General features: G+C 42.6%; 1 protein-coding gene across 2 annotated transcripts in view; it reads left to right on the top strand.

Moving 5' to 3' along the window:
* Positions 1–13,294, top strand: part of LARS2 (leucyl-tRNA synthetase 2, mitochondrial) — a 220,434-nt gene that overhangs the window by 89,881 nt on the left and 117,259 nt on the right. For both annotated transcript variants that reach the window (XM_040432868.1, XM_040432867.1), the window contains exon 6: positions 6,350–6,439. In XM_040432868.1, the coding sequence (XP_040288802.1) occupies positions 6,350–6,439 (90 nt within the window). The remainder of the gene's footprint in view (positions 1–6,349; positions 6,440–13,294) is intronic.

Here is a 13,294-nt window from a genome sequence, read left to right as displayed (position 1 = left end):
AAGGGAAATAATTATTAGTAGCTGTAAGTCAGTAGTCTAGTCATTTATTATTAAATGTTCAGTTTCCACAGGAATTAAGTGACGTTTCTTACTCTCTTCTCTTCCTGCGCTTTTTTTTTTTTAACAAATTATACATTGTTAAAATATTTCAGGAGGGGTTATTCAAGTCACCATACACTTTAGGAGCCAGCCACTCCATACCAGGACCCAATTCAAACTATTTAGTGGTCTGGTACTTTGAATTTTCATAGATATCAATAGGAAAACATCCCAAAATGTTAGGCGCTAGCAGAAAAAGAAAGAAGTTCAAGATCAGGGTATTAGGAAAGCACATGAGCCAAAGCGACAGAACCAGAATGTAGATACAGTAACCAGGATCGGCCGCTAGATTCAAGAATGTAGGATACAGAACTTGATTCTCATCAATAATTAGTAATGCTGTGAATTATACCGTAGATTTATACCATTATATTAGGGCTCTGCAGCTACATGGCACTCACGGTAAAATCACTGGGTCACTGCAGCCGTGACACAATGTGTGAACCGGTTTGACTTTGGGCTAAACCTAAAGGTGTTGTCCTGCAGGTTCCCTGGTATTAACCTTTTAACCCCTGTACAGGGATCTGGACTTTGCTGCAGGGAACCAACCAGGCCGTTGCCTCCTAGAGTATTCCCGGTATAGATGGCAGCTGACTTACAGCGATCAGAGACATTGGTGTGAAGCACCAAAGAATCAGGCACACATAGTCTGAATGCAGTCAAAGGTCAGGACAGGCTAAGTATGTGCGTTGTCCAGGTAGCAGTTCCAAGGTCGGGGGAGAAGAATTGGAGTAGAATTGGTAGTCAGGTGAAGTACGGTACGCGGGTAGTCGGGGAGATGGAAGCACCACCCAGCTAAATAGGGAGGCTGATCAGCACTTTAGTCAGCAAGAGAAAAGGTTTAACTCTCGCGGTGTTGAAAGAAAGTTCACCGAGCACTCGTTCCAATACAAACACTGAGAGAGTAGGACAGCGGTGGGCACGGACTGCCAGTATGACACACAACTTCAGTGTTTCCCTATGGAGGAGAAAAAAATCACATGTGACCTTTTGACTATACAAAAAAATGTTTTTTGTTTTGTTTTTATTTCCATCACTTGTGAAGCCACTAGAAGGTATTCTGACATGGAAACAAAAAGTTTCCTTCCCCCTTCATAAACTCCATGTAGAAGAATTCTATCATCCAATGCTAGGCATCAGTTTCTGACTGATGATGTCATTATAAGGTACCACGTTTCACTTCGGCAAAACAGAGCGTGACACTGCATGATCTCCACAAGAGCCGAGAGATCCAGTGTTGTCTTAGTACCTATTCAAGTCTGTTATTTGCAAACATTGGAGGGATTTTATGGTGAGGTCAGTTTTGCCCGAGTCTGCATTGGCGTACTTTGCCCCATATTTATCAAACCGCGCACGTTGTTTGATAGATTCGGCGCATCTTCAAACGTAACACTGTTGTCTGGAAATGCTACTCCAGTTTTTTGCGTCACTCTCCCCTCCCTTCTTCCTGGAGTGAGTTTGCAACTTTTTGAAAACGTAGATGTGATAAATCTGGAGTCAAACTAATTAACATAGATACTAGTGATGAGCGAAATGATTCTAACAAATCGATTTGTCTCATTACCAGGCGCTCTTCCTCTATGAGGGGTTGTCCCTGGTGAAGCGCCCACCTGCCTGTTGATTGACAGGGCCAGACTTTTTGGCGATAAACCTCAAATTCAACTACAGGAGTCGCAAGTGCACCCAGAAGTGTAGCAGCACATGCGCAGTCGCTGCACCCGAAGCTGAATTTGACTTTCATAACTGTCCACAGACATGAATCAATCAACAGCCGCTTGCTTGTGGTTCCTACAAAGCAACAGGTGAAAAGGTACTAAAATATATATATTTTTGGCCTCTGGTACATCATGCTCTGTGTGTTTTCCTGAGTGATATGCCACCTGGGAATCAGCATGGAAGTGTAGGCTTTAGCATGCAAGAAAATGCCTAGGACCTCAGGATGAGGGTAGGGAACTATAAAATAGGGGAGCTAGAACGTTGGGCAAAAGCTGATTTTATATTATAACTTTATATTCTGGCAGTCATCTTGGCCATATGTATGTTGTTACAAATATAATCTCATAGCTTTATGTTTTTCCAGTGACAAGAGGAAATAACACGCTTTGTCAGTCCCAGTGGTGCAGAGGAATTAAGATGAGCACATTTAGAGTTTGACCCCAGAGTTTTGGAAGAATTTCACATAGTGTGTTGTAGCTGTAATTAGAGTTTGCAGCCATGCTGAGTATCACAGCCTGGTTCCCACTGGCAGAAGTTGTGAAGTCCTTTACGGAATTATTTCACATTTTCCCTGCTCACGGGATCCCTCACAGTGTAATGAAGCATTGTCTTTGCCATCTGTCTCATCCCGCAGTCCCCTCACTTGCAATCAGTACTAACGCAACCCTACCAGGTTCATTCTGCTTTGCCACCAATTGAATGACATCAGTGTCCCAATACGGCCTCTTTTCAAAACCACTAATATGGACTGATTCTTCTTCCTTAGTGGTTGTTGGATTTTTTTTCTTTCAGGTTCTGAAACATCTCATTACAATAAAAAAGCAGTTTTTGAGTTGTCCCCTTCTTTTAAAAAGTTACATAAAGATTGTATTCAGTCATCCCTTGTTTCTAGGAGAGCAAAATGGCTTCCATTACATCTTTCACAGGGGTTCTTAAACAGCTATTCTAGAGCCTTGGACTTTGCTTTTCCAAGTAGAGATGCATATCCCGCTTCAATATACCTGCATTACTAGGCCAATTTGCCATTGGATGACATCCCTACTAGAGCTGCAGTGGTGGCCATATTTGTCAGCTTTGTCTGAAGCAGAAATAACCTTTCAATTTTTTTCAGTCTAATTTTCATTCTTATCTTTTTCTTAAAAAAAAAACCTTGAAGGGGTTGTCCACTTTCTGGCTATATGTGACAGATGTGTTTGTAAGATGACTATATGGTACTTCCTACCTACCTAATTTCTATATTTCATAAGATATGCCCTCTTGTTGGCCAAATCTTCTGTGCTGTCTGCATAGATGTCCTGTCCATAAGATGGCTGCTGATCAGCCTTCTTTATTCTAACACTGCACCTAACTAAAATCCCAACAGTGCAGATGGCAGGTGCAGTGTATTTGAATGGAGGAGACATAACATAGAGGTAGGGATGGGCGATTTTGCAAAAAAATAAAATAATCTAGGTTTTCTTATTTTTGTTAATTAAACCAAGGAGAGGTAATAGTACAACGGACAGGCCATCAAATCCTAAAAGGTGGATAACCCATTTAAGGCTAAGTTCAAACCTCCTTTGTGAAATCCGTTGCCCTGATCTGTTCGAATTACACACCTAACTGAAGGCAACGGATGCCATCTGATGCCGACGGATGGCATTAAATGTGAAATCCGTTGTCCTGATGGAACGGATCAGGGCAACAGATTTCACACAGGACATCTGAACTTAAAGTGTAACCGTCATGTTTTCATAAAAAAAATCTATTTTAGCATATGTTACTGCTGGTGGAGAATTATGCATAAAGCAATCTTTAGTTTCTTCACATACCAGTGTTTTCTTTGAGGTTTTTCCCTTAGTTACGGCTGTTTTAACCTCTACAATATGAGAACCTTCTCAAGATGGCTCCTCTGCCAGTTCTCTGAGGCCAAAACTGCTTTCCCTAACTTCCCATACACACTTGCTGTAGCCAGCAGCTCCCTGCCAGCCAATCAGATTGGATTACTGAGGGACACGCCTCCTCACTCTGAAGCCTAATGCAGGCATGCAGTGTGAAGGACCGCCCCTGTGTCTTCTTAGCCGGAGACAGACAAGCCATAGCAACGGTCTTTTAAGCGACCAATGGAAATGGACAGGGGACATTAATGAAAGCTGTTATTATAAGGTAATAGATTGTTTGACAATCATTGACAGACTAACTCAGGTATACATGCCTAGCTCTAATAAACTAGCAAATAAAAAATATGATAGTTACACTTTAATTTTAGTGAAACTGCGTGCAGCTGTGATGCAGTTTTTGGTGCAGTTTATCAATTTTACAGGTGAAACACGTTTAATGTTTCACCTGTAAAATTAAAATAAAAAACGCATCAAAACTGTATGCACTTTCATCCGAGTTTCAACCATCACTGTGTGAAGTTGAATACATTTTCCTTAACTTAAAAGCTGCACCCGCCTTCACAAGATGGAGTCTGGAGCAAAGAGCACATGGCTCATACTGAAGCACAGCCAATAAACAGGCTAACAAAAGCTTTAATCAAATAATGTCCTTTAAACCATCATCATGATGCCGGGACTGCACAGTGTCCTGCTCAGACTGCTCCCGCTCCTCGAACAGGATAATGCGAAGGCGGCAAGCCAGGCTCATGATGAGGAGGCGGCAGCAAGGTAAAACATGGCGGGGTGGGCCAGGAGGCAGCACTACAGTGCCATTATGAAAATCGATTTTGACGATTCAGTAAAAAAAAAATAGTCAGGGGCATCAAAGGCAAATTAATCAAATTAATTTGATTAATCGCCCAGCCCTACATGGAAGTGATTTGCTTGGTCACATGACCCTCCATCAGCAGCCATTTTGTGGGCAAGACCTCTGTATGGACAGCAAAAAAGACTTGTCAAAGAAGGGGGCATACCTTACTTATGAAATATTGAATATGGCACACAATTTCAACAAAGGCTTTATTAGTAAAGGTCCTTTTACATGGGACGACAGAACAGCAGATTATCGGGAAGGGATCGTTCTTTCCCGACAATCTGCTGCTCGCTGGTGGAGGAGACCCCTTCATTTACATGCAGCAATCTCCTCCAGAGTATGGAGAGGAGCGCTCGCTAATGCCATCGCCATCTCACAAATACATTGGCTAACAGTAACCAGAAAGTGGCAAACCCCTTTTAACAGCAGTATTTTCATTGTGTATCAGAAATATATTGTAAGTACCACGCTGATTCTTGGGGAGCAGCACTTTTTCTGTCCGCACGCCAAGTCATTACAGACAGGAAAACAGTGTAAGTTAGGTGAAATTCCATTAAAAAGATGTTGTACAGGATTTAAAAAAAAACATGGCTACTTTTTTGCAAAAACACCCCATTAGAAGTTTTTCCTGAGTTACAATACCTCACATAATCTATGGGCAGATGTGGTACTGTTTTTGGAATAAAGCCACCATATTTTCTTAATCCTGGACAACACCTTTAGGCCTCTTGCCCACGACCATATGCCCTCCGAGATATATGGTCCGTGAGCGGACCATAGGTCCCGGAGTTGCATTGATCGTGCGCACGGGAGCGCATAGTATCATAGATTACAATGATGCTGTGCACGTCGGGCCGCCAGCAGCGCTATTGTCCCACACTCATATGATCATATGAGTGCAGGACAATAGCCCCGCGGGTGGCCTGACCTCCACAGCATCATTGTAATCTATGATGCTGTGCGCTCCCGTGCGCACGATCAATGCCGCTATGAGACATATGGCCCGCTCACAGACCGTATATCTCGGAGGGCATATGGTCGTGGGCAAGAGGCCTTAAAGTCTTGATGACTAGAAGCATCTGAGCATTTGACTAAGGCTAGGGCTACACGACTACACATTTTGACACACCAATGTCGCGTGACAATTTTTATAATGATGGTCTATGGTGTCGCACTGTGACATGCGACATACTGCAACATGACAGTAGCAAAGAATCCATCCAAGATGCAGTGCGACGCCATAGACCATCATTATAAAAATTGTCGCAAGACACATGTAGTCGTGTAGCCCTAGCCTTAAACTTCTTTTGTGAGAATGAGTCCTAGGTATTTTGTTTTATTCTCTGGCCTGTTAGAAAGGTACATGATGTAAACAGTAGTGAAGGAAATTTTCTTAACAGTGATTGTGTTTATGAGTTATCCCCTCCCTCATGCTCCTCAGCTGTGTCATGTGACCAACTCTCTGACTCTCCAAGTGACACAACATTTATGTGTGAACAGTAAGTCAGCTTCTCTTCTCATTTCTGAGACTGACATACTTCCTGTCTGCACATTGGTGTCAGTTGGAGAGTCAGAGTGCCGATCACATGACACAGCTGTGGGCCACTAGTCACCAGTAAGAACATTTATTTCACTACTATTTACATCATGTAGCTTTCTAACGGGCCAGAGAATAAACAGCGTTTTTTTAAATAGATTTTCTTGGCAATGTGAGCAAAAAGCAGTTTAAAAAAATCTGGTACTGGTGATTATTTGGTATGTTCTCTGTATATTACTTATTACCTCTTCTTCATATTTCTAGGAAATCAGCACTTGTTCTCCAGAGTATTATAAATGGACACAATATTTGTTTGTGAAGATGTTTGAAGCTGGACTCGTTTATCAGAAAGAGGTAAGTCGCTTTTGCACAACACTTACTGTCATGTACTGTTCCTGGAGTAACTTTTTTTATGGTAACATCAGTAATGGCAGAAAATTAAATTACAATACCAAATCACATAATAGCTAATATCAGGTGATCCATAGATAACATTTTACATAGGCCTGACAAGGGGTCATACTGTATGCCTAGAGGAAAGAAATTTTCACCATCATATAGAGGGGTATTCTTTACTGTAAGAGCAGTGAGAACGCTGTGCTACATGATATTTTGATGGTTGATTCATTGTACAGGTTCAAAAGGGGCCTGAATGTCTTTCTTGAAAGACAAGATATAGGTACTATGGGGAGATTGATCAAACTGGTGTAAAGTAGAACTAGCTTAGTTGCCCATAGCAACAAATCAGATTCCACCTTTCATTTTCCAAAGGAGCTGTCAAAAATGAAAGGTGGAATCTGACTAAGCCAGTTTGATAAATCTCCCCTATATTCCTGAAGATTGTGGTATTTGGAATAGGGAAGGAAATTCCCCCTTCCTCTGGATCATCACCTTAGGATTATAGGTTGGATAGGTTTTTTTCTTCAGATATTTTTTTTCTTCCACATTTACCTTATTTTTTGCTTTATAAGACGCACTCCCCCCCCCCCATCCAAAGTGGGGGGAAAATGGCCGTGCGTCTTATAAAGCGAATACTCTGGAAGTGCTCACTAGTATGCTTTAGGTGCCGGGAGTAGGGAGTAAAGCGCTCCAAGCGCTTGTAATACTCACCATCCTGGTCTTCATTCCTCCCGTCTTCCCGGCCGGTGCTGCACTGTCCTGACCGCGTACAACGTCAGGACGTAGTGCGCGCACTATGACCTGACGCTGCACGCAGTCATGTGACAGAGCAGCGCCAGCCGGGAAGACAGGGGAGCGCGATTTCTGCCGGAGGTGGAGAGGAGCCGTGGCACAGGACAGGTAAGGGTACTTTCACACTAGCGTTTTTCGTTTCCTGCGCTGAGTTCCGTCCTAGGGGCTCAAATCCGGAAAAGAACTGATCAGTTTTATCCTAATGCATTCTGAATGGAGAGTAATCCGTTCAGGATGCATCAGGATGTCTTCAGTTCAGTCTTTTTAGAAAACCGTAGCATGTTGTATTTTTACCTCCGGCCAAAAATCCTGAACACTTTGACTGAACGCCGGATCCGGTCTTTTTCCCATTGACTTGCATTAACGCCGGATCCGGCGCCGTGTGTTCAGTCAAACTGGATCCGGCTTTTGCATGTTAAACCCGAAAAACGTGAAAAAAAAGTTAAAGTCCATAAATGGCGGATCCGTTTTTTCCAATGCATTTTTTCATTGTGATCAAAATCCTGATCAGGATTCAAATGTAATCCGTTTTCACACGTTTTTCCGGATCCGGCTGGCAGTTCCAGTGTCGGAATTGAACGCTGGATTTAAACAACGCTAGTGTGAAAGTAGCCTTAGAGATGGTTTTTATTTTAATCTGATCTGAGGTCTGATGGGGGTCTCACTGTGGGCTGATCTGAGGTCTGATGGGGGTCTCACTATGTGGGCTGATCTGAGGTCTGATGGGGGTCTCACTATGTGGGCTGATCTGAGGTCTGATGGGGGTCTCACTATGTGGGCTGATCTGAGGTCTGATGGGGGTCTCACTATGGGCTGATATAAGGTCTGATGGGGGTCTCACTATGTTGGCTGATCTGAGGTCTATTGAGGGTCTCACTATGGGCTGATATAAGGTCTAATGGGGTTCTGACATGAAGTGCTGATGTGATGTCCTGATAAGGGGGTCAGATGTGATGTCCTGATATGGGGGCCTGATCTGATGTTGTGATATTTATGGGGGCCTGATCTGATGTCCTGATATTTATGGGGGTCTGATCTGATGTCCTGATATTTATGGGGGTCTGATCTGATGATCTGATATGAGGTCTGATGAAAAAAAAAATCTTATTTTCCTCCTCTTAAACCTGGGGTGCGTCTTATAAAGCGAAAAATATGGTAACCTGTAATAAGTGTATATAGTGAATACCGCAGCATGTCAGTTTCTGTTGCAGATTTTTCCCTGCTCATTTTACACTTTGCAATGCATATGGTGAAATCTGCAGCAAATCCACGCCTCTCTGATTTTTGCCACAATCGGCAACAGTTTTTTTTTTTTTTGCTGCATTTTACTTCCCTGTTAATGTAACCTTAAAGTGCACCTTTTAATTTAAAAGGGTTATTCTATGATTTGTGTAAAAAATGAAAATCATACATAATCTAGTACATGACAACTTTTACCTCATATGGTTCCAGAGACCTCCCCATTCATTGCTCCAATTGTTCTGCTAGATTTATTTCCAGTTGACAGCTCAGGGAATGTGTCCTTTCTTAGAGGGTGTGTCCTGTCTGCTGCAATTAGTGGCAGTTGAAGGATGGAACAGAGCATGAGCAGAGCAGAGAACTTAGAAAAAGAGAACTCAGCAGGTGGCGCTATACAGATAGATGTCATTGAATAAATCAGAAGCTTTAATACATTTTTAATTACATTAGTTACACAAGTTTTAATAATTGGAGCAAATCACTGAAATATTTGACTAAAGGGAGCAGGGGAGTACATCAGGAGTGAAGGACCAAGGGGCAGATTAAAGAATACGGATAAGTAGAATTTATATTAGTGGTTGGATTTTCGAGACTAGACACAGAGAAAGTAATCCACGGATAATATTGAGATAAATGCCTGTAGAGGTCTAGGGTATTGTGGACACAATGGTAGAGGGAGTGGCAGACATTGATGTCGTAAATTGAGATAGAAGCATACGTGTTCTGTAAAAAAGAAAAACGTGATCTGTTTAAGTAAAAATGAAATTACTTTTCAGTTCAAGAGTGAACACTTTAAAGATGAATAATGGAATCACAGAATGTTCAGCGGCGGATTTGTGTTTCAATAGATTCAGCCTTGGGAGGTGAAAGGGCGGTTTTCCAAAACGAAACTTGGATGTAAAAAAAACCATGAGCAGATAATCGAAGGTTTTGATGGAAATGGAGGGAGCACTGCATTTAGAGATTGATCTTGGCATTTGAACCCTAAAGAATAGATATCAGAAAATATCTACTTGACAAGAGAAGTGGCTCCATGCAGCTTCATAAGAGGAACAATAAAGGAATACTATGAGCATTAAATCGTAAAATGGTGAACTGTACGAAATGTTCTAAAGTGGAGTATTAAAGGGGGCGTCCCATTTATATGCATGATTTTCGTGTTGCTGCTAATAATCTTAGACAACGGTTTTTACACTGTGGTTACCCCTCTTCAGTGTTCAGTCAGGCATACCAACATGCTTTGGGCTGTGATTGGGAATCTCTTCTGATTCCTCGCAATAAGCCACCAGAATCAGAACAGAGTCGGATTATTGAAGAATTTGATGACGCCCATAATCAAGTGAGGGATATCCTATCTCGCTATTGGGGAATCTTACAAGCTGACCCTGGTATTGGGCACTTAGTGGGAGATACCCCAGCCATCACGTATTGACGAGGTAGGAACATCAAGGATCGATTGGTCCATAGCTTCTATGAACCTCCCCCTCATATCAGATTGGTTAACAAGTTTGATGCGGGGCACTTATCGATGTAGTGGCTGCATCGCATGTGGTGCCATCAAAAAAGGTAGCACCTTTCAATGTACACGCACTGGTCTCACCTATGACATCAGGACTTTTATCAGCTCTAGAACTACAGGTCTGGTGTATTTGGTCACCTGTAGATGTGGTGTCCAGTACGTGGGAAAGACTCGGAGGGAATCCAGGAGAAGAATTGGGGAGCACCTCAATGATGTCCTGAATAAAGCAGATACATCTCTAGCCCGCCATCTGACTGAGTGCCACAAGGGGGACCAGGGGGTGATCAAGTTTCAGGGCATTGAGGTTGTAAGGCCATCCCCAAGAGGAGGTGACTTTGATCGAAGTCTTCTTAGAAAAGAAGCACAATGGATTTTTCGTTTAAAAAACGTACGTCCCAATGGTCTAAATGAGCACATATCCTTTTGCATGTTTTTTGTAAACAGGGTGGTTGCTATTATTGCATTCACCATTATGGGGGTTCCTCAGCGAGGAGATTACATAACATATCAATTAACCCCCCTATAAGTTTTGGTAATGCTCATACTCTGATGTCCTACATTTTTTATGGTTATATTTTGTAGTTTTACATCATTGATGCCCCATTTAATTGCAAGACTTCTTGATCATGCTCCTAATGCAAATAGGGGAGGGGTTAATGTAATTCCCCTCAGTCGGACCCTATTTAGAGCATCTAGAACATCAATAGGTTATGGTGTCAACCTAGTGGTACACTAACTGATATTTTATAAGTTAGGTCCGATGCCCCATCTAATAGCATGATAATTTATCATGCACTCAATGTGGATATGGGAGGGGTTAGTGTAATCCCCCTTATTTGGCCATCATTTATAACATCTAAAATATCAATTGTGTGGTACACTAGTTGTTAACAATACCCAATACCTGATTTCTATACACGATGACAATACAAGGATTGTAATATCATATTTACACTACATTTTGTAGGGCATTAGTCTTATGGCACTATTGCTGATGACCACCCTCCATTTTAATGCAGGTTTATCCTCACAGGTTCTTAGGCCTCTTTCACAAGAGCATGTCCGGATCAGGTCCGTATGCGTCCCGGTGCATTGCGGCAAACCTGCGCGAGTAGGTACGCAATTGCAGTCAGTTTTCACTGCGATTGCGTTACGTTGTTCAGTATTTATCGCGCGGGTGCAATGCATTTTGCACGCTCATGATAAAAAACTGAATGTGGTGCCCAGACGCGAACTTCTTCACAGAAGTTCAGGTTTGGGTTCAAGGTTGTTTAGATTGTATTATTCTCCCTTATAACATGGTTATAAGGGAAAATGATAGCATTCTGAATACAGAATGCATAGTACAATAGGGCTGGAGGGGTTAAAAAAAAAAAAAAAAAAATTTAACTCACCTTAATCCACTTGTTCGAGCAGCCGTCTTCTCTTCTGTCTTGTTGTGTGAGGAATAGGACCTTTGATGACGTCACTACGCTCATCACATGGTCCATCACATGATCTTTTACCATGGTGATGGATCATGTGATGAACGTAGACTAGTGACGTCATCAAAGGTCCTATTCCTCACACAACAAGACAGAAGAGATGCCGGCTGCGCGAACAAGTGGATTAAGGTGAGTTAAATTATTTTTAATTTTTTTTTAACCCCTCCAGCCCTATTGTACTATGCATTCTGTATTCAGAATGCTATTATTTTCCCTTATAACCATGTTATAAGGGACAATAATAAAGATCGGGTCCCCATCCTGATCGTCTCCTAGCAACCGTGCGTGAAAATCGCACCGCTTCCGCACTTGCTTGCGGATGCTTGCGATTTTCACGCAGCCTCATTCACTTCTATGGGTCCTGCGTTGCGTGAAAAACGCACAAAATAGAGCATGCTGTGATTTTCACGCAACGCACAAGTGATGCGTGAAAATCACCGCTCATGTGCACAGCCCCATAGAAATGAATGGGTCCGGATTCAGTGCGTTCAACTCACGCATTGCACCCACGCGGAAAACTCGCCCGTGTGAAGGGGCCTTATGGTATAATTATTTTAAGCCAATTTAATATTCGCCTTCATGATCCCTAATTATATGGGGGGAATTGTACCCTCTTCTAGGTCCCCCACCTTTTGAGCCAGCTTCGCTATGCAGGAGCGCTTAAGGATACTTCACATCGCTCCGATCATGTGATGCTGGGTGGGTGTTGCCTTGTCAACTATGGGAGGGGTTTCAAGTTTAAATACTCGCGGTTTTGGCGGCCACTTCACGGCCGCACTAGTGCCGGAGCGCTGCCTCTACACAGTGGAGGGCAGTGCTATGTCGCTCTGATATTTGTGTATTATCCTATGCTCTTGCTGTAGGGCTCCTGAGGATGTTTGAGAGCTAAGGCAGAGTGAGCAATTAGCATAGTTTTAGCAAGTTCTTTTCACATGAGCATTTAGCGGCAGTAAGCGGTTCAAACAATCCCTGACTGACTGCAAAGGGTGGTTTTGGCTGACTCCAGCTGTGTTAATAGGCAGCTGTGGATAGTCTAGCCTTGTATGTGATACAGTGTAACGTTATCAAGTATCACTGTGGATACATTGTAGCCAGTCAGGTGATTTGTAAATAAGCATATAGCGTTCAACTGGGGTTTTATCATCATACCCAGTAGATGCTGTAGCTAAGTATTAATGGTGCAGACTGTAATAGTTTTGGGTTGTGGGGGCAATTAGCCAGTTTAATCGAGCTGGTTCATCTCAACTCATTTCTGCACCATTGATCAACACATGAATAAGTGTTTAGCACATTCCTTCCTATTTTAATTCTTAGAGATAATGATAAAGATTTTTTGTTTTAATTTTAGTGTCCCCGATTTGCAGTAATAAAAAGGACGTCCCATTAAAACAACTTATCCGCTATCCACATGATGTCCGACCACTGGGACACCCGCAGATCACGTGAACCAAGACCCATGCTCTTCCATTTAAATGGAGCGGCAGTCACGCACGTGCCTTGCTGCTCCATGCAGCTCTATGAGACTGCAGGATCCATGTGTGGTGGATCCATGTGTGTCTGCTACTCTAGTCAAATGTGAAGCAGGGACCCCTGTTCTCGTGATCGTCAGGGCCCCAGCAGTCGGTCCAATGCCAATCAGGCATTATCCCCATACTGTGGATAAAGAGTACGTTGTCTTAATGAGTCAATCACTTTAAAGACCATCTGTCAGCAGGATGAACCCTATTAAATCAGGCTTAATGTCTAATAGGGCTGACACTGCTGATTAAAAGCATA

This window comes from Bufo bufo, chromosome 5 (assembly GCF_905171765.1).
Source record: "Bufo bufo chromosome 5, aBufBuf1.1, whole genome shotgun sequence".
In the NCBI taxonomy this organism is placed as follows: Eukaryota; Metazoa; Chordata; class Amphibia; order Anura; family Bufonidae; genus Bufo; species Bufo bufo.
The sequence above is the reverse complement of the archived record's forward strand: the minus strand, read 5'-3'. Positions and strand labels throughout refer to the sequence as shown.